This window comes from Manacus candei, unplaced genomic scaffold (genome assembly GCF_025592945.1).
Source record: "Manacus candei isolate 608988 ecotype Guabito, Panama unplaced genomic scaffold, ASM2559294v1 h1tg000159l, whole genome shotgun sequence".
NCBI classification, from domain to species: domain Eukaryota; kingdom Metazoa; phylum Chordata; class Aves; order Passeriformes; family Pipridae; genus Manacus; species Manacus candei.
The window spans coordinates 3,142,417-3,168,669 of NW_026138207.1; the positions used below are offsets into that span (position 1 = coordinate 3,142,417).

A 26,253-nucleotide genomic window follows, 5' to 3' on the forward strand; every position below is an offset into this window, starting at 1 on the left:
TAAAAGTTGAAATTGATGGGAAGTGAAGTTTTATTTGGGGATTTACCCATGGATGCTCAGATGAGTTATACTCTGTTAAAGGAACTGCATACTCAGATAATAGCTGGGGATTTATGACATGAAAACACACAATGGTCTCTATGACTAAAAAAAACCACTCTCTGTCTCAACAGCTGTTGCTCTGAGTGTAGAAATCATTTCCTGTTCTTCCCAGAAGCCTGCCTGTGCTGGGAGCCAAAAGACTCCCTGCAGTACCATTGCATTGTACACCAATGGGTTTATCCTTCCTCTTGTCCAGGGTTGGGAAGAAGGGTCGCCCCAGCCACTGGATGCATACCTCAGCAGCCCACGGAGTGCTTTGCTCCTCTCTGTATTTACACCTCCTTTCACAGACTCTGTGTGTTTGTCTCTGTGGGACTGGGATCCTGACATTAGGAAACAAGTTTCACATGCTTCATGGCTGGGCATTACAAACCTAACAGTGAAAAAGAAAAATGCCATATCCACTCAGATGCATCCCTAGGGGGAAAATACCATGCTTGGGTGCTGGGTTGTTCCAGAAGCTGGTGGGATTTGCCCATTGTGGCTAAGCCTTGGCAAATGTTTTATGGGGACAGTGTATGAAAAAGCCATGTCATAAACTTGCTCCCTGTGGTCATTGTCCAGCTTGTGCTTTGATATGGTACAAAGAAATGTTCATATTGTTCATCTCCACCCACGCTGTGTTATGGTAAGTGAAGGCTGGGGCATAGGAGGAATACCCAGATCTTGGAGCAGCTCTCAGCCACGCTGGCACAGGTCTACACTGTCAACCAGGGCACTAAGAGAAGGGGCACTGTTGCACCACTAAGCAGGGGGTTGGTTTTTGTTTGGGTTTTGATATTTTTTTTTTCATGTGTTGACATTACAGCCAGGATTTGCCCTTAGAGCTTTTGTTTTCTCATGAGCAGCTGGACTTTAAACTTCATCTCTCCTGTAGCTGTTTTGGCCAAGAGCTGCAGAAATGCAGGTAGGCGCCATTAGGCTCAGAGGGTAACAATGACAAGGTGCTCCTGGATAATATTGTTCCTTCTCTCTGCCCTTTTCCGTCAGACAGAGCAAACAGGTATGGCCTTTGTTTTGTTGTGCCTTTAATTCTAATTTGTGTTACCAATCCTCTAAAAACACCAGTAATTTTGTACTTTGTATCATGTCTACTTTGCAGTACGGGGTAACATCCCTGAAGAATGTCTCTTCATAATTTTCCTTATATTTCTCCTGTTTATTTCATGCACCTAAGTGAAAACTGCAGTAGGTTACTGAGGCAATGTAATTTTAAAGTACCATCATTTATGCCAGGGTAATATTTTGTCTTTTCTTACAATTTTTAAGTACTCCAGATATTAAAGAAAACTGTTTTATATTTCTAGTTGTTGCTGACATAAATACAAGAGAATTGTATGAAAGAGGCTGATATGCATTCTTGTTATAGCTTGAAGAAACTTGTATTAATCCTTCATGTTTTGTCAAAAATAAGGAGGAGTCGGGCAAGGAAGAAAAAGATGGTGACCTCTTAAGAAGGTCAAAACGTCTCTGGCAGCAGTAGAAGTGCACTGCCAGCTGTGCTGGATGTGGCAGAGCCACTGCACAGCAGAAATATATGTTGGGGTCAGATAACTCTTTAAAATATAAATCATGGTCATGAAGCTTTTTCTTTCTTTAATATCATGTGCAAGCCAATTGCTTACGGGATAACCTTCAAAAAGATAAACATCTGTATGCAGTTTCAGAATAATTTTGTTACTGCTCTCACTTTTTCCAATTCTGTGATCATTAATTATTTTAACCTGTCGGTGTTGGCCCTCCAAATGCTGTATAAACGAAACAAACAAAACAACCCAAGCATTCCCTGACCCAACACGTTTACTTTCCAAGTACAGAAGAATTGACAAACACCTGCAGACACACACAGCCACATACTGCCTAATGTGGGGGCAACAGTCTCCAGCACTTTGCCAGCTGCCCAGCAGGCAAGCAGTTTTTGTTGCATATATCATTGCAAAGAGGAGTTTTAGATCTGATAACTCTCATGTCTTTGAGCCCTCCTCCTCTTTACTCAAATAAAAAAGATTATGGTATCTCCCACATAAAGGGTCGTATGTTATATAGCCCTCTTCAACACGAGCATTGCTGAGGGGTAGCTTTTATTTATTCTCCTTAAGAGAGAATAAATTGAGAACTCAGCCATGTCACGGCTTTGCTTCTCAGCAAATAAATTGCCATGAACTAAGGCTGAAGAGTGTCAGTTTGGATCCACCATCATAAGCTAACACAACTAATATTCACTTCTACTGATGAGTTTGAAAGCCCTATGCAGTCTCACAAAATAGTCTCTGCCTTTATGTTAATGTTTCCCCTTTGCCTGGCTGCGCTACAGCATTGCTGCTCTGTGTGTCTCATGCAGTAAAAAAATGTGTCAGGAAGGGCCTCAAATTCTCTCTGCTTGGGAGCATTTCATCTCTCTGCTTTCAGGCATTTCCTAAAAGTAAAAGGTCACAACTTCTCTGCTGAATTTGGGCTAAGAAAGTAGAGCTCTTTAGGTATGTAAGTTCATGGCTGAAACCATGGATGAGCCAAAATTAATTCTCTTTTAGAAAAGGAGATAAAAATATTCAAGGAAATGAATCTAAGTACTTACATCAAGAAAAACCCTTACATTTTGTCATACAATGTTCCAGTGTTTATATCAGCTGACGAGGCAAACAATGTTATCAAGAGACAGAGGCGTGCCAGTTCCCACCTTCTGGAGGAGATCCTCCAAGGCAGCTTGGAAAGGGAATGCCTTGAAGAGAGATGTACACATGAAGAAGCAAGAGAAGTATTTGAAAATGATGAAATGCTTGTAAGTATTTTGTTTTCCTGTGTGCATAATAAAAATTGCCGCCTTGATCTTTTTCTTACTAAACACGGCTTCACAGACTGCTTCATTTGTTTGGGTTTCTCTCCATGTAAAATCTTTGCACTTCCCACTTCAGTAGGTAGAAAGCAGTTGTCTTCCATGGTCAAAATGGAATTGAAAAGGTCAGCTCTGACATTTTTCAAGTCCCCTCCTGAAAGTTATGCGTCCTGCGCCTTATGTTGTGAAATCATATGGTTGTTGTCCCATCCTGACCACACACAGAAATACTTCCTGCATGGATGAACAGGGAGCTTCTGGACAAACTCAAACACAGGAAGAAAGCCTATAGAGGGTGGAAGCAAGGACAGGTAGCTGCTTGGGAGGAATGCAGAGAAACTGTGAGCAGTCAGGAATCAGGAAAGCGAAAGCCCTGAGTGAATTAAACCTGACCAGGGATGTCAAGGGCAACAAGAAAAGTTTCTATAGGTATGTTGGTGATAAAAAGAAGACTGGGAAAAATATGGGCCCTCTCCAGAAGGAAACAGGAGAACTAGTTACTGGGACATGGGGAAGGCTGAGGTACTTAATGACATTTTTACCCCAGTGTTCAACGGCAAGTGCTCCAGCCACACGACCCAAGTCACAGAAGTCAGAAACAGGGACTGGGAGAATTAAGAACCACCCATTGTTGGAGAATATGCAGTGGTAGGAAAGGGGCAAGGTTTTAAACTGCAAGAGGGTAGATTTAAATTGGATATTAGGAAGAAATTCTGTACTGTGAGGGTGGTGAGGCACTGGAACGCATTGCCCAGAAAAGTTGTGGATGCCCCATCCCTGGGGGTGTTCAGCCAGGCTGGATGGGGCTTTGAGAAACCTGGTCTAGTAGAAGTTGTCCCTGCCCATGGCAGGGGGAACTAGATGATCGTTAAGGTCCCTTCCAATGCAATTCTGTGATTCTGTGATAGGGATGGAGGGAAGCAATGCACCAGCAAGTAGTTACACCTATAGAAAGAGGTTCACTTGCTCAATAGCTGCAGATCCCTTGTACAAGAAGCCCTCCTGACATGTACAAATGGATGCTGTGCTCTTTAATGGGAATCTTGATGGAGATTTTGTTTTCAGGGCAAGCAAAGGAAACAGCTGTAGGGCTGCCCATGCATAGCCATGGTGCTTTGAGGAAGGGAATGGTAGGGAGTGGTATCCCTTTGGAAAAAGCAGCATTAGAGTCAGCTGCAGTACCAAGGGAAATGCAGGGCACATGATGGTGATTAGTGCTGACGACCTGCAGCTCTGCTCTGTGCTGACCCTTCTGCCTCCAGCAGCACCTCCTGGGGGCCAAGCAGTATGGGACAGGATGGGGTCACTTCCCAGGCTGCTGCATGCCAGGGAGACAATAGCCAGCCAGTTTTTCCAGGAAGCTGCTAAAGGATTCAACTGTTCCTCTCTGGCCTGTGAAGTGTTTATTTTTCTTTATAGCTTATTAAGAAACAATAAAATAAGCAGGAGACAAACCCCCTCCCATCTCATGCATATTTTGCTAGTAGGGCAGAATTTGTAATTGTGCAACTGTGCAAACATCAAACTGCAGTATATATTCTCTCATAGCATGTTTTTCTTTTATCAAAATATTTATGGGTTATGACATTATTTAAGAATTAAAATCTAATTTTCTTTTCTTTTTTTTTACCCCCAGAAAATGTTTTGGGACATCTACTACGGTAAGCTGGCCCCTTGATTTTTCTCCTTCATAGTACTGTTACATTGTGAACAGTATGATCTTATCCAGTGCTGGTTTTCTAAGAGTTTTTAGCAGTTTATTCTACAAGGAACATCCAGTCACTATTTGTCATGGAAAAGTCTTGATGTTTTAAAAAGAGTAGTAAATAGGAAAAAATTTTAGGCTGCAAAAAAAGGATAAAAGTTGAAGTGAGCCAGTGTTATCATAGTAAATAGGCTACTTCTTTTCCTGAACTTAAAACTGTTCTGAATTAACCTGGGCTATGAGAATATCTGTTTTACTGATACAACAGAGCAGCACAGCTTTACCAGCAATATCTCCCAGACCTAGCAACTAAGCCTGAGTGAGATAAATAGGTGTTAAAAGCTAGTGGGCTACCTACAAACTCTGGATGCTGGTGCTGCATCATCCCCTGGCAGCTGTTGAGGCAAGAAACAAATCTGCAGAAGCTGAGGGTCTGATGTAACTAGATGCCTCCTGAACAAGGAGCCTGTGGCACCAGCTTATGGTGACTATGCCATATTCCCTCTCTTTTCTGCATGGCTCATTCCAAGCTTTTCTCTTGCTTTTAACTTAGCTTTTATTAATTTCTAATCTTAGGTTTAGACAGTAGATAAGGAGTGGCAAAACCAGCAGTCAGTATTAATTTTCTGCAGAAGCCACTAAAACATAAAGTCCAGGGAATCATTACATAGAAGAATCCCATCAGTGCTATATAAATTTTATGAAGAATGATGCTAAATATCTGGCATGTTATTACTTCTGTGAGGGTGGGATTAACTTCTAACTTCAGTCATTGCATGTTTGTACTAAGCATGTCATGCAGGCTTCCCCTCTTCTCTAGAAAGAGAGAAAGGCAACCAGTTCAGAATGGTCCATGCAAACAAGCTTAGCCACAATCAGGACACATTACTGGCTTCAGCCTGAGGAATGGCTTCCTTGCTGTAATTAAAAGCCATATGTTCTGTCTTCTTCCTACAGAACAGCAGTGTGTGCTTCCTTCTTTGTGATGTCTTCTCTAACATTTTAAAGTGTTGCCTTTGAAGAGTGGCTTCTCTCCTCCTCCTTACTAAGCAAACACATTCTTCCATCCTGTCTTCCAATAATCGTGTTTTCTAGACTTCTGGTATCTGTTTTGCTTTTCCCCCAAAGTCCAGAGTACAGTGGGTAAATCTGCATTGTGAATAGGAGTGCTTGGGAGAAAGGCTGAGCACACACCCAACTGCTGGGTCACCCTTTCACTCTGTTTTGTACTGTTCCACTTTTGTCCTTCAAGTCAAAGCTGATGTAGCAGCGTCTTGCTGGATGTCAGGGCACTTCAACTGAGGTCATACTTGTCCCTGACCCTCTTTTATTAACAGTATAAACTTAGCCATTGACAATCTCTCTTAAAACATTACTTTTTTAACAGTTTTGTCCATGCCTTATAGCAGTGTGTGTTTTCTTAACTCACTTAATGACAATGTCATCTGAGACATTTCTATTCTATGATGTTCTCTGATTCCCCCTAGATTCCTTATCCTATAATATGATTAGATTTAAATGGTTTGGATTATTTGATCTTGAAAAATGTACGTTGGTTGTTACTTACCACCTTTTTATTTTGCTGGGTGCTTACAGTTTAATCATCCCAGTAGCATTCCAGTAACAGAAATCATGCTGATTTCTCTATAATTACCTGTGTCTCCTCTTTCCTCCTTTAATAAAGCTAGGTGCTAGATTTACTGTATCCCCAGCATGCATTTCAGAGGCTTGAAACCATCTAACTGCTTCAGGCTGCAGGCATAACCCTTTCCCTAGCTCTAGCTACCCATGACTGCTCCTGGAAGTCCTCACTCCTCATCTCTGCCTGCTCAGCTGTGGAGACGAGACCCACCTAACCCACCCAAAAAACCCTCCCAGGAGGCCTAAATTGTGCTGGGGTATGCTGGTGGCATCTGGCTGCAGACAGGCTGAAGGTGACAGCTCTTTCAGCCAGTATTTTAGTACATTTAACACTCAAAGATATGCATGCCCATAGCCTGAGAAGATGGTGATTGGTGCTTTTTTTCGCAGTAATAGGTAGAGTTTTCATCTTTCTGTCCCTGATGTCACACTAGGGCAGCCCACTGACTGAGGCTAACCTCTCGAATGAAGTGTTAAATTTTAGAAAGTTTAGGCTTTTCTGGCTCGCTCACTGATAGCTTATATCTACAATAAGCAGTTTTTCTTTGGAGCATGTTTCCAAACTCTTTTGGAATCTTTCCAGTAGGCAGCTTGAAGGGAAACTGGCAGCTTTGCCCAGTGCTTCACTCGTAGTGAACGGGACATCCTCTGGTTTCAGCATTTGGTTCATCAGAAAGACTAAACTTGCTAGTGTGTGACCTGCTGTATAATAATTGTACAGATATACAAGAGGTTTCCTCCTATTTTGATGTTGCTTGCTGTATGCTTGTTATAGAATTTTGATGCCAACTTTTTCTATCCAGTGCATATCAACCTAACATGGGAGACCTAAAACACCAGTCTCATACTACATTTTTAAACAACACATGGAATTGTAACTCAGTCCTTTTCCCTGAAGCAGAGCATCTGTCCTCCAGAACCAGACTCTGCCTCTGGGCACCTTCCAGCCTCTCTGACACGGGCTGCAAGAGTGCCTCTGGAAGTAGATTTGGGCTAAAGTTATCCCTGAGGAGCAGATTGGTGAGACTTAGCCCATTTCCTTGCAAACCGCTTTCACAACATTTCTCTGTTGTTACCTTTTTATTTTGCTGGGTGCTTACAGTTTAATCATTCCAGTAGAATGAGAAGCTCGTGTGTTGGGAAGTGGGCTATGTAATTCGGGGTCAGTGGTGGTGGTGATTCAACCCTATCCATTTCTTCAGAGGGCAGGAGGTGCTCCTCGAGCCCCTGCCAGAACAATGGCGTGTGTGAGGACAGCATTCGTGGCTACACCTGCACTTGTGCTGAGGGCTACGAGGGAGAGAACTGTGCTTTCGGTAAGGCATCGCCCCCTTCTAGAGAAGCCTTATCTTCTCCTTTCAGAGGGGGTTCCCATGAAACCATACACAGGTGTCCCATTATACAAAAACATCATGTTTTTGGTTAAAACACAGTTCTTGGTAAAGCAGGAGTGATATGTGCTGCCCAACTACAAAACATTACAGCATCCCAAGGCTATGCAGTCTGTCCCTGCCCCGAGTCTCCCTTCTCTGGAGATGCAGCAAAAGGGCTGAAGCAAAACCACCTCATGGGTGGGCTGTAAAGGCAGCCCTGCCACTGCCACCTGTGCTACATGGCTGCTTGCCCTGCTGTGGTCCCAGGTGGCAAGTGGCCTGAAGAACCAGGGCTGCAGTGCTGGAGTGGCTGGCTGCCCAGGCAGCCCAGTGCCTCTGAGGCCACTCACACCCACAAGCTGGTCCCTTGGGACAGAGGGACTCCAGAAGACAAACCATTTCCAGTGGAACTGAAAGGCATAAAGCAAAACAGATGCTTTCTGGCACATGAAACACCCTGGGCCATATCCTACATTTTTACATCTGCCAGGTTCTACTTTCCAGCCCTTACATCAGTATTTCTGCTGGTTCAGAGGTCCCCTGGGGTGGGAGACGCCCTAGCTGCAGCAAGGCAGGGTCATTTTCTTTATAAGGGGTGTGACTGTGACCAGCTTCTGGGAAAGGACAGAAGGTGACACAGTTTGGACCAGTGCTGGGAACTGGATCTTTTCAGTGTGAGCCTTAAGGAGCCATGTTATATATAAGGTTTTTTGCTACTTCTCCACATATGAGCTAGATCAAACACCTATTGCTTTGTGCTAGAGCTTCAAGTGTTTGTTCAGCTATGGAAAGTTGACTGAGCATGTTTCTAAGTTTATACTTCCTTTCTTTTTTTCTTATCTTTGGCAGCTGATAATTTAAAGTTTCTTAGAACGAGTGTGCAAAATAAGAGCTATGCATTTGTTCTTTCTGAAAAACAGAAACCTTGGCTGCCTTCTTCCTCAAGCGATAGTTGCCTTCTTAGCATGTGCAACAGTTCCTCTCCCTGCAGATACTGTGTTTTGTTTAAAAAAACCATGGCATCCTTCCACGGGTTGACATGGAAGGTCCAGGGCTAATGCTCCCCAGAACTCAAGAAGTGCAGAGAATCAGTTCAGTGAGATGCTGGGGGAACACAGTTTGCAATGAGTCTGTGGATGTCGCACTCGCTCTCTCAAATTTCTGCTTAACAAGGGAAAAATAATGTGTTGGGAAATACTACCAAGCTGGAGTCCCTACCTGTCTCCACACAAAGTGAATAAAAATAAAATGTAAAGAGGACTCAAGCTATGAAAGAATACTCCGGGTGAACTGTTCCCAATGTTTTTCCTCCGCTTGTTCTGTTTAGCTAAAAATGAATGTCACCATGAAGCAAAGGAAGGATGTCACCACTTCTGCTACCCAGGAATTAATTCCTACCGCTGTTCCTGTGCTGATGGCTATGAGCTTGGGCAGGACACAAAACAGTGCATCGCATTAGGTAGGTGTGAGCATGGAAGTACAGGAGGAACCTGTTCAGGGCTGGGATGGGCAGGCCACCACCTGATACCCAGATGTGATCAACCTGCTCTGAGACTCAAGCAATGACAATATTAGTGGGTAGAAAAAGGAGAAATCTAGGGACCACCTAAGATGCCAAAGTAACAGTAAAAGAAGTGATATTTGATCTAAACATTTAAATATGAGTCTGCAGAGAGAACTGGCATCATCTTACATATCACTCACCAGACCAGGTTTTCCACTCCTAGGTTTCGTAAAGAGTAAGTCCACTGAACACCGGTTTGTTTGGGAATGAGGTTCAATTGATTCCCATCAGGCATCTGATGATCTGATAAATGAAGGGTAACATTTGCTGCCATATTAATTAGTTTAAAGCAGTAGCCCTTTTCACCTTTTCAGTCTCATACTAGGTATCTCATTCAATATCATCCCCTTATGAAGTAGGCCTACTAAAAACACAGAAGTATATTTAGACCCATGTCTGTATTAGCAAGTGGGGCAGCCAAATAGGAGTTCAGCTGTAGAGCCACTCTTTTGGTGATGAAAGCCTGATGCTCACACTCAGTGCACACTTCAGGTGGGCTTTACATCAAACTAGCTTTAGTTCAATCCTGTGGACTAAGCACCGATTAGCTATGAGAGTATGTTATGTGTGCTCCTGGAGGGTGTCTTCTGGTTTAGCTTCACCAGAACACAATCCAGTCTGTGTGACCCAAAAGCAAACCACAAGGTGAACTTGAAAGTGACAAATGCACATAACTGGGTGATCCAGTTGTAGAGCACTCATGTTATTTGAACCATAACAGAAAGGCATGCACATTCCTAGAGTGACAGCTTTAACAAAGAAAACCTCGGATTTACCTTATCTGGACTGGGCCACAGCTATCAGGTATTTGGCACAATTCGAATACAGGATATAAAACTGAAAAAGCAAGCTGTGCTGATGCTTGGCTGGAGAGGAAGCGTCATTTCCTTAGTTACAGACACAGTGAAATCCAGTCACTACAATGACCCAAAATGTTCAGCCCCTTGCTAAACTGTTATGACTACAAATGCCAAGCAAATTATTCCAATTCTCATCAGCTGAGAAATCTGTCATTCTCCTTTTCCTTTGTTCAAAAACAAAATCCAAAAGTCAAGGTGGAAGCAATAAGGCATTTGCAGGTATTAGCTATCTTGAAATGGTACAGTACGAGATTTTGAATTTTTTTTAATTCATTTGCTAGATGAATGTGCATGTGGCAGACTTCAAGACAGTGATAATCTGATAAGTGAAACCAGGAAGAAACATGACGAGCGATTTCCCTGGCAGGTATTTCTAGCAATTCATGAAACCCATCACTCAATCTCACATGGACAGTGCTATCTATTGCCTTTTTGCATTTTCTTAGGTGCTACTGCTAAACTCAGAAGGGAAAGGCTTCTGTGGAGGAGTGCTGCTAAAAAGTAACTTCATATTGACCACAGCAGAGTGTGCTCTTCTGCACAACCATTTTGAAATCAGGGTTGGTGCTGGTGAGTGACCCAACACATCTTCTCTTGTTGCAGCACATTTTAGTATTGACAAGCTAAATTTAAAAAACGCTTACTAAACTTGCTGCTGCATAAAAATATTGTAAAAGGAAAAAAATATGCTGTCATTTCATTTAAGTACCTCAGTCAAGTATCTGAGCTAGAACTACAGCTGCCCCATACCTCCTTTACAAGCCAAGCAGAGGCAATTGCCTCTTGGACATAATGCAGAACTCAGCATATAGCGATAAGCTAAACATGGTGGATTTAGAGGTGGCTTTTGTTTCATGCCAAAATTCACTTCAGTGTTGGGTTTTTGTCCTTACTGCTGAAATTATGCATGCTTCTACGCAGCATTAAAAAGCCATCAAGGTATTATTCCTACTTTCCCTTTACTGCAGCAGTTCTGAGTTTCTCTGCCGCACATGTTCCTCAGCACGACCAGGCAGTCTTGCATGCAGCTTACAGGTCTCTGATAAACTATTCCTAAGAGCAGTTGAAATGCTATTGCTTCACAGGGCCTAATGGAACAAGTGGAACTGAGAAGATAATGCAAGTTAGTGAGAAGCACATACACATCCGGTATGATGAAGACACTGGTGAGAACAACATTGCATTGCTACAACTTCAAGGGCATGTTGAGTGCAACAACTACCAGCTTCCTGTATGTGCCCCTGAAAGAGACTTCGCAGAACACGTTTTAATTCCAAAATTGGCTGGTACAGTTAGTGGCTGGAGCATAGAAGGTGATGAACTTAAAGCTGATGAGCTGCAGGTTTTGTACCTTCCTGCTGAGGACTGCAAACAAATACTCAACATCAGCCTCACAAACAGGCAGTTTTGTGGGCACCTCCAGAAGGCCGTAGACAAACGACTGGCTGGAGGAAGCTTTTTAGCTACCGAGTATAAGGGCACTTGGTTTCTGACTGGTATCCTGGGATCTTGGCCACTAGAAGACACTGACTGGGAAACACTTCTATTCACCAACACCGCAAGGTATATGATATGGGTTAAACAAAAAATGAAATAAGACACAAACACAACCAACTCTCAAGCACCAAACGCCTACCAATCATGGCAAGGAAACATGGATGCAGCCAGTACACCCATTTGACTGTATCACAATTCACAGCAATGGAAGTTGCAATGATGGCACGTATTTAACTCCAAGTTATACAGAAAAGCCTGTTTGTCTTTCCTTCTTCTGCTGACACACAGTACTGTGGAAGTCATGATGCAGTAAACCTAGTTATTTTATGAAAAACTGATTTAACTTTAAATTTCTTAGAACCGTTCATCCTAAAACTCCAAACACTTTGATGTTTTTCTGGGATTTTAAATAGCGCTAGAAGGAAATGAGTCTTTTCAATTCTTGGTACCCTGAGGTTTACTTCAGCAAATTCATACTCTTATTTCAAGATTCATACAAGTAAAACTTACAAAGACGAGGGGAACTTCTTTTACATGTCTGTGTTAATGACTGTGTAAGTTTTTGACACTTTCATCATGTTTAAAAGTGCTTCCCCTCATACATGGTACCTGTGTTTTCCCTTATGAACGATGTTCATGTCAGTTAGAGGATAAAATAAAACCCAACTGTAAAAGATAGGAAAAGAAAAAGTTTAATTTCCTTTTAAAATAATTTTAAAACCCCCAAACTACCATCTCATCAGTTTGGACAAAGTTACATTGTACCAACCCCAAACAAGCAAACCAGCCAACCCCCAAGGTAATAATACTTAAAATACTGGATCCAGTGGTAGTGTTTTCCCCAGAAGCAAAATAAAACAGACTATGGGTAAGTTAGCTACATCATCTTTTGTTCACCATTATAGAAATAAAACAAATATCACCAGAACTAAAAAAAACCAAACCCATCTGTGGGCACCTACAGACAAATTGCCCACATTTACTTGAACCTGTAAGTATTACTGACACAGTAAAGCTTTTGGTGTCAAGCACTTCTCTAGTTTTTAGAGAAAGCTTGAAGAGAATATTTAATACCAGCAATATTATTGAAGAGACTTAAAAAAAATGGAAACCATGTAAGAAAACATTATTTCCATTCTGAAGAATGGATGAACACGAGTAACAAAGGCTGACACTTCTCTCTGAAAGATAAATGCAAAAATAGTAACACAAAGTACTTTATAAAAACTTTTAAGTAATTTGTGAGTAATTTGGAATGCTTTGCTTTATTTCTTCATGAAATACTTGGAATTATCTAGAAAGCCTGTGGAAATTATTATTTAAAAGTCAGCATTTCATTCCAATGCACTTTGTAACACTGGCAGTCTTGGTCCTTCTGGGAAAGGAGCCACAAACAGTTCCTGGTATTCCAGTTCTGGACATGAACCAGGCAATTTACAGTGTCCTTGGGGTGATTAGGAGCAGTTCCACTGGACAAGCCGAGTACCTGGGAAGCACTTGCATGGATAAGATGCAATACTCAACACACCGTTGACAGTGGAGGAAATGGGTTCTGCTTACTGACCACAAGCTTCTGATGCTGGTGGGATATGTAGCCTTTAATGTGACCCTGGCAGAAGGAGAAAAAGGGAGCATTAGTACGGGCAGCTGGTAACACAAGGCCTGTAACCTAGGCAAACACCTATAACCTAACCAGAGCAGTGTGTGTATGCTCAATCACTGCTGCACTACTGAACTTAATATCTATAAGGGTCCAATTTATGTCAACTCGGAGAGTAAGCAGAAAGTTGGAACCATCCCTGTGTTTGGGTACCACCTACCCTCTCAGTTTGAGAGTCTCTTGCCAGGGCCCCCTACTGGTCTGCTTACATTATCTTGAAGAGACACAGCTTTACAGAAGTGTTTCTAAATTTACTCTTTGTTCACTTTAAAATGAGGATTTTAATCAATTAGTATTCCACACCTAATAAAGTAAATTACATAGTACTTCCTTTTCAAACATTGTGCTGCAACACTGAAAGAAATCTTCCAGTGACCTACACCACATCACATAATCTGTTTCATTTTCTTGCTGACATCACAGTGCTGCTCCAAAACCTCTGATTTAATAGAAATCTTTGCATTTCAAGCCTTTATCTGTTCATGAGTAGTTGAAATCCCCTTAGAGTAAAAGACAAAATGTGGAACAAACCCAAAGAAATCTGACTTTATTTTTTTCTAATGTTAGAAGGTCAAGAGTCTCCTACTTCAAATGCAGAACAAATCCTTTTTGGTCCCAGTTAAAATGTTTGTATTTTTAAATCAATATTTATGCATATATAGAAAAAATGGCAGTACCAGATTTGTAATGTAAAATTCAATTTTAACTGATTCCTGCAAAAAAAAAAGGCAGGAACTAGAGGAAGTCCTCAGGGTAAATGAAAACATTTGACTTTGAGCACAAGTGAATCAACTGTTTTACACAAGAAAATGTGGGATTACTGATGTGGTTTTTGTAATAAACTTTTATTCTCTGTCCAATATTTTTTACTGCCTCATGTCTGGAAGGACCACACAACAAGTGGTCAGCACATACCATGTATATAAGGTTAGCTAAAATGCACTGGACTTCATCAATATCAACATCCTCTACTTGCATGAACTTCAGGGCAATCAGAAAGGCATCTAGAGATAGCTGATGGGTTTTGAGTAGTAAATATCTGAAAGACACAACAGAACAAATGTGTTATTGAGAAATACTTAAAAATTCTGGTTCTTAGAAAAATAGCCTTTCTACAATAAATTCAATTCAAGAGGAAATCAGGTCTCTCAGAGGGAACTAAGGAGCATATATAACCAAATACAGGTTTTGTTATGCTTACACTTTCTTAAAGAGATTTCTGTATGTGATGATTTTCAGCTTCTCAAGGATAAGAAAGATTCCACATCGAATAAAGAAGGTCTCATGCTTTGTCAGAGCATCATTCAGTAGGAGAAGATTGCCTTCACTGCAAGGATGAATAAATGAAAAAATAAGAAGGTCTCACCCAAATGAGAAAAGAAATTCTCTGACTTGGTAGGAATATGCATCCCCTGCCTTCCTCAATGATCCCAAATAAACACCTTTTACTTAATACTTTTTGAACACAAAGCAACAAAACAGGCATCATACCTCACAGACTTTGTTACTTCAGCAAACTGCATAAGGTCATACTTTTTTAAGAGCTGAACTGTTGGCATATGGCCCTGAAAAATAAATGGTTTCCAAGTTTTCCAGGGTAAAGTCAAATGCATTTTAAATAGAATCTAATAAGCTACAAAAAATTTGTGAAGAGAAAAAGACAAATGTTTAGCCACTTTTTTTTGCTACAGAATAAGAAGCAAATAAAAGTATTTGTAAGACAATCTCCTTGTCCCTGTCAAACACTTTGTAGCTCAACTCACAATAACTACTGATTTATCATGATTTAGGGAGCCTTCATACTTATTGTTAGGAAACAGCTATCAAATTTGTAAAATCAAGATCCCATGCCATGAGGCCTATGCAGATTCAAATTTTATGTCATGACTGTATGATCTAATCTGCAAACAGAAGAACTGTGGAAATACCAAGCATTCCCAAGGGAATACAAACAGTGCTGTAGCACTGTCAAATGCCAGCTCAGTCTGTAGCAGAGATTTTATTCTCTCTGCCTTCATGTGGAAATAAAAATGTCCTCTCAAAAAACAAGCACCACCAACAACCTCCTTTCCCCCCTCCAAAAAAAAAAAAAAAAGAGAGAGAGAGGAAATGTTAAATTTAAAGAAACAAAATTAATTCTCATTGCTGAATCAGGTAAGACTGAACCATCTACACTATCAAAAGGAAACTTTGGTTTGGCACAACAAAGATCAGATTGCACATTGACTTGGTCAGACTTTAAATTTAGTTACATCATGCTATGCTATTGGTAACTCCTTTTCCGGATGGAGGATTAGCTGAGAGCAGAACTCAGCTGCATGTTTACTTGAGAGCTGCTAGGAATTAAAAAAAACCAACATCCAAACTATTTTAGTACAGTTTAAGGTTAGTGTTAATGTTTAAGAGTAACTGTAAAAGCAGTGACCTTTTATCTAGTTTCTTTAGTGGCTCTTGTACATTAGAACTGCTCCAGAAAAGCCACAGTAATTCTAGACACTACCAAACCCACCAGTTTAAGGCACCCAATCAGGACTGTGACAGTTTTTAGGAGGACTGTTAGTTTTCCTTTATCAACCCTACCATTGATTGATCTGAAAGTAACCAATAACAAAGTCAATAAATAAAAAACGGAAAAGAGAAGCCAATTATCATACCCATTATGCTTCCCCTTTACCCACTGGACACAGCAAGGGACTGGACAGGGAGCATTGAATGGAAAAGGGAGAGTGGTCACAAATAGATTGTGGTAACTCAACAGAGGCAGGTGATAACATTACCCATGGGTAACTTTCGTAACAGGGCTGGGAAGAGGAAACTCCAAAGTCTAATTCTTGTCCCCTCGATTACACTGAATTAATTGTTAGCATAATTGCACTAATTCAGGGATAGACAAATATTAACACAGCACATGGGAAAGGACAGGAACAAGAAGCAGATGTGTTTCATTCTTTTAACAGAAATACAAAATGATCAGATACTAACCAGTCTTCAGTGATTTTTCCAAAACCAAAATGCTCTACCTCATGACCCTTCTGACATGGGCAAATATACAAAGTGCAAATAGAAAACTCAAAGACAGGCTGTGGCTGTGGCAAACCCCTCTCAACAGTCCTCAGCCATCTGCTTGCACATCCTCCTTTCTTCCACTAGGTGAAAGAAGATCAATTTATCCTAGAGAATTCACACATTCCCTGGCTCGTCTGTGCAGCTGACCACCAGAGATGCACACTGCTACCTGACAGAAGTTACACTGTTAAGTGCTTCTCCAAAGAACTCAAAGATATCTTTCTTACAGAAGTATCATCAGATTGCACCTTCAGGAGGGGTGGGAGGAAGGTAGGGGGAAAGGAGGAACAGGTTGGTTTTCTTAACGTGGGCCGGGGAGGGATTTGTTTGTTTGTTTGGCTGTGTTTCCACCCCTCCATTTCCCCTTTCCTGTTTTGCTATAAATGACAGCTCGACTTTTTTGTCCTCAAACAACAAAGTGTGCATGTGCTGGCTCTTACAGGGGTAAAACACAGCCTCTGAATTCCAGTAAGGGAAAACCAAGAACAATACTGAGCATCAGGTTTACTATCTGTGTGTGTGTCCCCCTCCTCCCCTTATTTAGAAGAGTAACATCTACTCACCAACAACATTTTTACCGGCAGCAGGTAGATCAAAATCATTCTTTTATTCTTCTGGCTTGATCGGTGACAGTGCTCAAAGGCAAATGACAGATACTCTTCAGCTGCAGACACAAATGCAAGCACCAGTAATATTAGTCAACAACAAAACCAGATTAAAACTGTAACTCAAATTCTGTGCTCAATTTCCACCTCTAGCTTGAACATGACATCTGAAATTACATAAAAAATAATCACACCAATCAAAATACATGAAAAAAAATTGGAGATTCACACAAAATACAGAGTATTACCAGAAAAGTAAGTTCCCCTTCATAAAGTCAAAGAAAACTTGCCAAGGTCTGGATATCAGACATAACAGTTACAAGTAATATTGGAATTTTCAGCTCATTTCTGTAATATTATTGTGCTCCTATTACAGGAGCAGAGAATCTCAAGAAGCGCTGATGATACAGCACTCTATTTTCTAAATTCAGATTAGGTTCTTCAGTGGATGAAAGCTGCATGCAATGCACACATCTGCTGAGCTGCAGAAATGTGCCAGCAAGACCACACAGCATAACAACATGAAAATCTCTCAGCAATTTCCAATAACAGATAAAAATGACAAGCCTGACAGGCAGAAGACAGTGTTAAGAGTAACAAAACCAGCTCCAGAATAGATTTTGGTCAGGGGCTTCAGTTAATGATGAAGTTGTACACCTTACCTCTAGAAGCATTTCTATTAGTGAAATCTACTAGAAATCTATGAAAAGCAGTTTCTACATCTTCCAAAATCAATGCACCGAGCAATTAATATCTACATTACAGTTTGCTGAAGATTTCCTACATGGCACACAGCAACATGAAGAGGACAAAAGAGCTGCAAAGCCTCCTTTGTGAAACCTTTTACAAACCTATTCTTCTGGATGGTCATACATTTTGTAATGCACACACATAACACATATAACTACAGGGAACCTCACTGAACCTCATGCAAATATTTTAAAACTGGACATATACTACAATTAAAAGTGTCACATAATCTCATCTCTGTTCTGAGTCTGTCTGTGGGCCTTTCAGCATGACTTTCCTTTAATCCATGCGAACACAACTGCATCTTCAACTCATGTTTTGAGTCACATACAACATCAGATTTCACACCAAGCAGAAAGACTTTCAATGTGTCTTTCTGGCACACAGTACCTTGCTTAAAGTCACTGTCAAACATGGCTTTGCGTCCAACATAATATTTGTACGTAACTCGCTGTGCCATACTATATTCATCCTTCAGATTTGAGCTGTCAATTGCTCTAATTAAGGGCTTACATAGATGGAGTTTGTTGATCTGTTAAAAAAAAAAATTGCATTTTACTTAGAGAGTGTAGATAAACAGCATCATATAAAAAAGGGTGGGTTTGACTTAGAATATGAAATACAGAAAACAGCTTACCAGACTTGAACCCTACCTTAAAATAAATTTTAAACAGCTGATTAACAAGAAACAACATGCCCCACTTTTTGGAGTCTTCAATGCCCGCTCGTCTGTCAAAAGCAAAAAGAAAAAATCTACTAGTACGGAACCCTTTAAGAAAATAACTATTTTGTCTTTATAGTAAATTCACTTAATAGATATTTTATGGATTTTTAGGGTAAACGTAGGTGTCTGAAAATAAAAGTCACTGCCAAATTCCTTAAACTCTTTATAGGCATACCAGCATTGTCAAAACAGAACATGTGTTTCCATATAAATACCTCTGCTACATTTTTTCTCAATGCCATGAAAAGGTGTCATGCAAAGTACTATCCATCTGCATGAGGGCTCTCACTCTAGTCTGCAGGTAACACATACACTAGTACAGCAGTGACTTATAATATTTGAGATGAAAGATTGGGAAAAAAAGCATTTTTCCACTTCAGAAGTGTTAAAACTGCAAAGACTGGAGACCAAAGTTTTCATCTTTCATTAGGCTTTTCCATCTAAGCCTAATGGAGCAAATTTCACAATTGAACAGGGCACAAAAGCACTAATCACCTTTTCTGAGAAACAGGGACATAATCAGTCCCTCCCAACGACATCTGCTGGGAATGCAGCCTGAAGCGAGGGCTCTCTATTTCTAGTCAATAGTCAGAGAGAACAGACTAAAAATTACAGGAAACAAGACTCAGAAGTCTTTATTCTTACCCATACATGGCCTTAGTAAGTGGGAAAAGCTAAAGTAAAGTTCATAAAGCTCTTAACAATTTCGTAGTGCAAGTTCTATAGAGGGTCTTTCACTTACGTGTCACTGGCACAGACTCGAAAACAGCTCATCAGTAGTTCTGCTGCTTTTTCCAACATGTCACCAACCTTGCTTTTCCCTTTCTTCACAAGCTGTTGATCTGCCTAGAATTACACAGCAAGAAACAATATGTAATTCTACATCCTGGTTTGCTGGGTTGCAAACAATTTAGTTCCTTAATACAGCATTTTATAAAGTATTATAGCAATAGATTTGTCATGCCTGCTATCTCCCAAATCTAGAAGGCAATCAGGCTCACGGAATAAAAGGAAACACTTGGAGAGGCTCCTGAACATGTACCAAATCTAATACACAGGAGGACAGTCCTTTGAAAATACGTAAATCTCAGAAACCTAAATTCAGGTTCAATACCTGAAGTGGAGCATTAAAACTTCAACTCAAGTTTACAAAGACCAAGAGTCTGGAAAAAAATTACGGAGTTTGAGTTTTAGAATTCCTTATTCAGTTTCTCTCCACAGCCATGAAGACTAGACTTTATTTCTAAACCATATGCAAAATTTTCCAGTAGTAATGCACAATGCTGAGACCTGAGACTTCCAGAAGAAACATAAAACCTATGTTACAGCAGCAAGAGAAAAAAAAGAGAATTCAGTTGTCAACACATGGGAAAGATCCGTGCACTGACTAATGCAGAACTTCAACAGAAAAAACATAGCAAGTAGGTATTTATTACTTTTTTAAAAGTTTTACTATGGTGCTTGCACTCTCACTAGCTGAAACATAACGAAATGGAAATGCATCCTCTGCTACAGAAGTCTTCTCTGCATTCACATCCTTTGAATATACTACAGTTAGAAGACAGAGTCCAAATACTTCCAGTATGACTGGTTCAACATTCCCCTTTCTCATGCATCTCAGATATATGGATTTGTCTCATTCAGACTGAGAACTGAGACTTGTTACAGAGCAGTCACACACACAAAAAATATTCTCTGTGCAAGCATGCCACATGCGTGGTTTCGTGGGTAAGAGTGACAAGAGCACAAGAGAGTGCTGAGTGGATATTATCACAAAAACTCTAACCTAACTTGAACTTTAGCTTCACCTCTTCAGGTAAAGTGACTAGGAGCAAATCACAACTCTGCCACTTACCTTGGCCTAGCAGTTCTCAACAGATCTCTACCCAAGCTACTTCAATTCACCAGCACAAGAAAAATAATGTAAATTTGGGGATTATTTGCATGTCAGCAGTTGTATAGCTCAGAAAGGGCTCCAATGAGTATCAAAAGCAGTGCACACAGCTAGAAAAGGGGAAAGGAGCAGAAACTCCCCTCTTCAGATGTGGTGAATGGTTAGATTAGCTCAGCTATCTGTGATACCTGCACCCTTATAAAGATTTCCACCAAATCCCAAGGATAACACGTGGAAACAGTGAGTTGTGACATATGCTACTCAATAAAGAAAATATTCAATCCCTTCATGAGTTCTAAGCAATTGCTAGGAGTTGCATGCAGGTCCTCAGAACCCCTCTAGTTCAAGCTGCAAATGAGAGATGGACAGACTGAGTAACCTCATTTTTCAATAGGACTGGATGAATTTAGTTTGTCAACAATATCCTAAATAACAAGTTAAAGAACAAAATTAGGCTGTGCAATAAAGTCTAAAAAAATTTCCATTGTAGAAATACCAAACAGGTAAAAGCAATGAGGTTCTTAGTCAGATCTACTTACATTATTAGCAAAAATTCGAAGATCAAGGGCTACAGCATACATAATAGGTAAGGCCCTGAAAAAGTAAAACACAATATACTTAGTATATGCGAATCATGCAATAAGTAAAACATGAGAAAAAAGCAATTTTTTTGTTAGTTGATCATAAAATCAGAAAAGTATACATTAATCTTTAAATAAAGATGGATGCATTTTTTAAAAGGAAAGTTCTTCAAGTTCTCAGCATTTTATAAATCTACACTGCAATTATTATTTCTGAAGCCTTTTTTAATGTGACTTTTTAAAATACTAACTCCCTTTGAATAAACTCTTCACGTGTTCACTTACGGACCATTCTACATAATTAGGTGCAGATGTTTAGTTTTCACACTTTTGAACATAAAAACTCAAACATGCAGCAAAAGCAATTAGGTTGGATTTAAGCATCACTAGGGATAAATAAAAATTATAGCCATAATTTTATTTGACTATTACAGTATCAAATGGAAAAGATGAGTCTAGTTTCTAGAAGCTTTCTACGATGTACTCACCAATTTTCTTCTTTATGTGCCTGAAATGCTCGCAGGAAAGATGTAATGTATTCAGGAGAATTTAAAATGCCATGACATGAAGCACATATTTAAGAAACAGCAGTTGAATGGTACCATATATTACTACATGAAAGACTAGAAACCAAAAAAGCATCAAGTAGTTGAGGATGCAAAGACACATTATGGAAGAACGTGAGCACAGCCAAGCATTCCTTCATGTGGCAGCAGCAGCAAGAAACACTGGCCAGAGATAAAATAGAAGCTTCTTTAGCATTATTTTCCCCTCTAGCCAAGTATGATCTGCAAGGTATATTAATGATTTGACGGTTTTCTATACTCTGGGAGAAATTAATTTTCTATTTGAGAGCCAGGTGACAGATTCCTTCTTAGCGCTACAGAAAGTTGAAAGAAGAGTGTATCTGGATTTCCTTGCTTAGGAACCTAAGCAGCTGAAGTGGAAGCAAATCACATTCTATTAGATTTTTAGAAGGCATAAGGAGAACTTTTTCTACAAGAAGACAGAGTTAATCTGAAAACAATATACAAGAGTTATGGAAAAGGATATTGGACAATAACTGTCTGGCATTTGTATGCTTCTATAAAATCATGGTTTCCAACAGCATAAGTACACCTGTCAAAGAAAAGGTGCATTAGTGCATCAGAAAATACATGTAAAACAAATATTTCTTTTTGTCTCTTAACAGGCATAAAGTTTTACAGTTTATTTAAGAGACACAGAAGTGTGATTAGAATGTTCCTAACAAAATGGCACAAGTATTTTAACAGAGCACTAACCTTGATAATTGTAGAAAACTGATCCAAGAGATGGATGAGGATTTGCTTTATTAAGCTAATACTTACTGAAATGGTCAACAAGATTAGATAAAAAACAAAAATCCAAGACTGTTGAAATGAACTAAAGACTGTGTTAATGCAATTTTTTTTTAAATAAAAGTCTCACAGAATTACTTAGGTACTACAGCTGCCTTAAGAATACTTTTATGACTAAAATTCCCTTTTAAAAATGTTTCTCTTATTCATTTCATTGGAAATTCTTATGTAGCTAGTGCACACAGAGCAAGGGAAACACTGAAACCAAAGCTGTGCCAAAGGCTATATGCAGATGACTGCCAGATACACAGAGCAAACTTTATATGGAGAGGAGAAAGTCTTTATTTCCTGCAGCTCTTGCATTATTTTTAAGAGTAATAAATACCAAGTTTCCAGATGTAAGCCCTTTAAAATAGGTAAGTAAACTTAAGGATATCTCCTTCCCCATCCCTGCTGGATGCCTCACAAGTGACTTTACATTCCAGGCCCATCTTTACCTTAAGTGGGCTGAAAACATTTCATCATATGGTGGCTCCAAAACTTGTTGACACTTCTCCTCTGGAGATGGAAGCTAAGTATAGAATAAAATAAACATTAAAGGAATGTCCAATGCACCAGAAACAGAGTGTCATATGGATATTTTGTCATGGCAGTTTTCACAGAATCACAGAATTGTTAGGGTTGGAAGAGACCTCTGGAGACCATCTGGTATCATGGCATCTATCAGAATCTTAAGTTATATTATATATAAAAATCACATTCAATGCAATGAATTGCTACTGTGCATTCTGTCTCCAGAACCTGATCAGAGCCAGCCTTAAGTCATGGTTAGGCTTTGCAAACAAAGATTTGGGAAGGCTCTATCCACGTTTGTTACAGGTACGCTGGTGACTTATGAGGCCAATACAAGATAGACATGTCCGATTGCAAAAGGCACAGCAGAAAGACTCCTTAGGTGGTGTATTCTGCAAGACACGGTTCTTTCTGCATTGTCTTTTCTCCTCAAGAGTGATCCTGTGTGCGTTCTCAAAGGCATCAGCAGCGTTATAGATGGTGTGTCTCCAGGCCTCCTGATTTGAGGCCAGAGTAGACCAGTTATGTTGATCAATATGGTCAAGGCTGAGATGTTGTTTCAGGGAGTCCTTGTATCTCCTCTTCGGGGCTCCTCTCTTGCGGTGGCCAGTGGCAAGTTCACCATAAAGCAAGATCTTAGGGAGGCGGTGGTTCTTCATCCTGGAGACGTGCCCTGCCCAGCACAGCTGTGTTCTCAGCAACATGGCCTCAATGCTTGTGACTGCTGCTTGTTCTAGAACAGATGTATTGGTCACAAAATCTGACCAGTGGATGTTTAGGATTGTATGAAGGCAGCGTTGATGGAAGCGTTCTAGGAGATGCAGGTGGTGGCGGTAGATGACCCATGATTCGGAACCATACAAGAGAGTAGACAGCACTATGGCTCTGTAAACACTGATCTTGGTACTTTTCTTCAAGTGTTTATTACGCCATACTCTTTTATCAAAAGTAGCCTTAAGTAAAAGCATTTGAAATGCACAGATCACAAACACCAGGCCCTTCCTTCCCCCTGCTTTTTTTCTCTATAGTCACTTCCACTCTGTCATGTTAATTACTAATGTAGACCTGGTGAGAAAGGACTTTCAAGACTGTAGCTATCCAGAACACTAAGAACCATTCATGAAACAAAATAATTTAAAAAAAAGAAATATAGAATATCCCTGTAAAAAGAAAAGAGAAGCAAAACTACAAGGGGATCCTGCTCTGGCCTATGAAACAGGTTTCTGAGATTTATCTCCAATGGAAAGAAACCCACATAGAAAGCTAGGAAAACTGAAAGCAGAGCAAAAGAAAGATCAAAACTAGATTCTCACCTGTAGTCTTGGGTTTGCTACATGTGGATGTTTAAATGATACTAATTCTGCACAAAATTGTCCATCTCTGCTGTCAATGGCTTCTTGTACCTACCAAAGTAAACAGCCTCATTACAGAATAAAATCCAGCAACACGCACACAATATATTTACACAACTACAGAAGTCACCTTCTTGTTACCACCGTTCATCCTCATTAATATCCACTCAAATCTGAGTTTTTAAAGGTTTAAAACTGAATGAGTAATTTTGTATTTTCAATACACCTGTTTTCAAAAAGGTCCCAGAGAGAAGGCAAGGTGAACACTATTGTGGTTTTTTCCTTATTTGTAGGATACAAGCAAATCAGAGGATCCCCACACAACGTACATGGGCTTAGCATTGTGAAACAGCAGTTGTGAGCCATATTCCAGTTGGACTCATGGGCATCAAACACGGATGTGGAGTTACAATCCTTGAGTAATGCTTTAAAATAAAGTCAGGCAGACTTAAGATGTAGATATCATTCAAAAGCAATATCTGATATTAGACTGGCATCAATACAGAACACTTCTGAAATCTGTTAAGACTGTCAATGTTATATTCTGTGGGAGACTGGTTTAATTCTGCTTCCTGCTAAAGATAACTCCTTGTAAACATTAGTCTGCCTGAACAGTTTATTGTGACATCAAAGTGGAAATTTCTTTAGTTGTGAAAGTAGTTTTAGATATTACTTCATCCGAGTTCATTTCCCACTACTTGTGCTTTATTTGTCATATTTTTGTGTCCCAATATGGAAGAAAAATCTTTTTGCTGTATGGAAATATATATCAAATGGGAAAAAATGGGAAAAAAATTATAGACTAAAATACCAGTAAAAGAAGGAAAATCAGCTGCTTGAACTCTTTCAAAAATTGGCAGTGATTTTTTCCTTCAGGAAAAGGAAGAGCTAATTTTGTGGGGTTTAACTAGTTTTTTCCTATTAAATATTCAGCGTACTGTCCACTGGACAAGATGTTGACTTTTCAGAGCAGATCATTGTCCAGAGTGATCTCAAGATGCTCCATTTTTGGAGACTAAAACCCAAACAATTGCTCTCTTTTTCTGCCCTTCACTTAACTGACTTGACTGATGTCAGGTGCAGTAAGATAACAATGATGAGAATGCAGTGGTCCCGAAAGAACCAGCAGGAGTGGACACTGAAAGCTTGACACTGACAATTAAGTCCAGATGGTGTCCCTGTGATTCTGCTCCCGTTTCTCCATCCTCTCTGCCGTACATTCAGTATCTCTGCATTTCTGATCTTAAATCCCTGTGTTTCTCGAATCCCTGAGCTGCACCTGTTCCTGCACTCTCTCACCATCCCTCCGTGTCGGTTCTCACGGATAAATTACCTCGCTATCCATTACACTAGAAACCATCACACCTTTCGGGCATTCCAGGTACAGGCCCTCGGCACTCAGACGGCGTGTGTGAAGAAATATATTTCTTCACCACATCGCTCGTTCTATTTCTAAAACAAGACAACCTATTTACAGCAACGCATTTACACCCACATACTCAGCGCCCACAAATTAATTTTAAAAAAATCAGAAAAAAATCTGGCTTACTTGCTGCAAATACTGATTTATGGTGATGTGCGCCATTAAACCGTAAGCAGGCAAGGCAAGAGTCCCCACTCTCTGCCACACTCCGGGCCCCGGCTCGGCGCTTCCCGGAACTCCCCTCGCGCTTCCGGCACCCGCCGAGGCGGGTCACGTGACAGCTGCCCCACTCCACCCCCAATCGCAGCTCTCGCGCTCCGCCCCGCCCACAGTGTGGCGGGGGGCGTGGCTTTGCCCCGGTAGCCAATGGGAAAGCGTGGTGGGCGGGGCAGAGAGGGCACGTCAGTGATAAGCCTCGTGCGCTGGGACGCGCAGTGCGTTCATCGGTGTGTGGGTGGTGTTTATTTCTGTGGGCAGTGGCAGGCCCCCCCCACCCCTCCCCGGTCGCCCATGTTCTGTTGGCTCGTAAAGGTGGCGGGCGATGCCGTCCGTGAGCCCCGTGTGACAGGACCCCATTGGCAGGAGACCCCAGTCATTTGCCCGGTAGAACGCGAGGGCTGGAGCGCCCTCCTCCCATCTCTCCTCGCTCCCGGGAGCCGAGCTGCCCGCGGGGAGCGCTACGTGGGGGTTTCGCTGAACTTGGGTCAAAAAAGTTGAATGGAGCTTTTAAC

General features: G+C 40.7%; 2 protein-coding genes across 2 annotated transcripts; one reads left to right on the forward strand and one right to left on the reverse strand.

Moving 5' to 3' along the window:
* The first annotated feature begins 841 nt into the window (after positions 1-841).
* PROZ (protein Z, vitamin K dependent plasma glycoprotein) lies at positions 842-12,231 on the forward strand. The gene is made up of 8 exons (XM_051772850.1): positions 842-1,105; positions 2,718-2,881; positions 4,572-4,596; positions 7,484-7,597; positions 8,982-9,113; positions 10,360-10,445; positions 10,525-10,648; positions 11,164-12,231. The coding sequence occupies exons 1-8, from the start codon at positions 1,039-1,041 to the stop codon at positions 11,673-11,675; spliced, it is 1,224 nt and encodes a 407-aa protein (XP_051628810.1). The 5' UTR covers positions 842-1,038; the 3' UTR covers positions 11,676-12,231.
* Positions 12,232-12,591: 360 nt separating this feature from the next.
* PCID2 (PCI domain containing 2) lies at positions 12,592-25,816 on the reverse strand. The gene is made up of 14 exons (XM_051772851.1): positions 25,649-25,816; positions 24,061-24,150; positions 22,672-22,745; positions 21,907-21,974; positions 21,344-21,383; positions 20,814-20,868; positions 19,123-19,226; positions 18,310-18,385; positions 18,047-18,188; positions 16,865-16,965; positions 14,727-14,800; positions 14,437-14,562; positions 14,151-14,274; positions 12,592-13,184 (listed from the first exon to the last, which is right to left on the reverse strand). The coding sequence occupies exons 1-14, from the start codon at positions 25,682-25,684 to the stop codon at positions 13,095-13,097; spliced, it is 1,200 nt and encodes a 399-aa protein (XP_051628811.1). The 5' UTR covers positions 25,685-25,816; the 3' UTR covers positions 12,592-13,094.
* Between the last annotated feature and the right edge of the window lie 437 nt (positions 25,817-26,253).

Bases quoted from the DNA above. Each gene is read 5' to 3' on its own strand.
- PCID2 (XM_051772851.1), bottom strand. From the start codon at position 25,684: ATGGCGCACATCACCATAAATCAGTATTTGCAGCAA. The intron at 14,563-14,726 runs GTATGATGCCTG...TCATCCTTGCAG, and splicing joins GAAGTAACAAAGTCTGTGAG to TGAAGGCAATCTTCTCCTAC. The intron at 14,275-14,436 runs GTAAGCATAACA...TGTGTCTTTCAG, and splicing joins AGAAATCTCTTTAAGAAAGT to ATATTTACTACTCAAAACCC.
- PROZ (XM_051772850.1), top strand. From the start codon at position 1,039: ATGACAAGGTGCTCCTGGATAATATTGTTCCTTCTCTCTGCCCTTTTC. The intron at 2,882-4,571 runs GTAAGTATTTTG...TTTTACCCCCAG, and splicing joins TTGAAAATGATGAAATGCTT to AAAATGTTTTGGGACATCTA. The intron at 4,597-7,483 runs GTAAGCTGGCCC...CCATTTCTTCAG, and splicing joins GTTTTGGGACATCTACTACG to AGGGCAGGAGGTGCTCCTCG.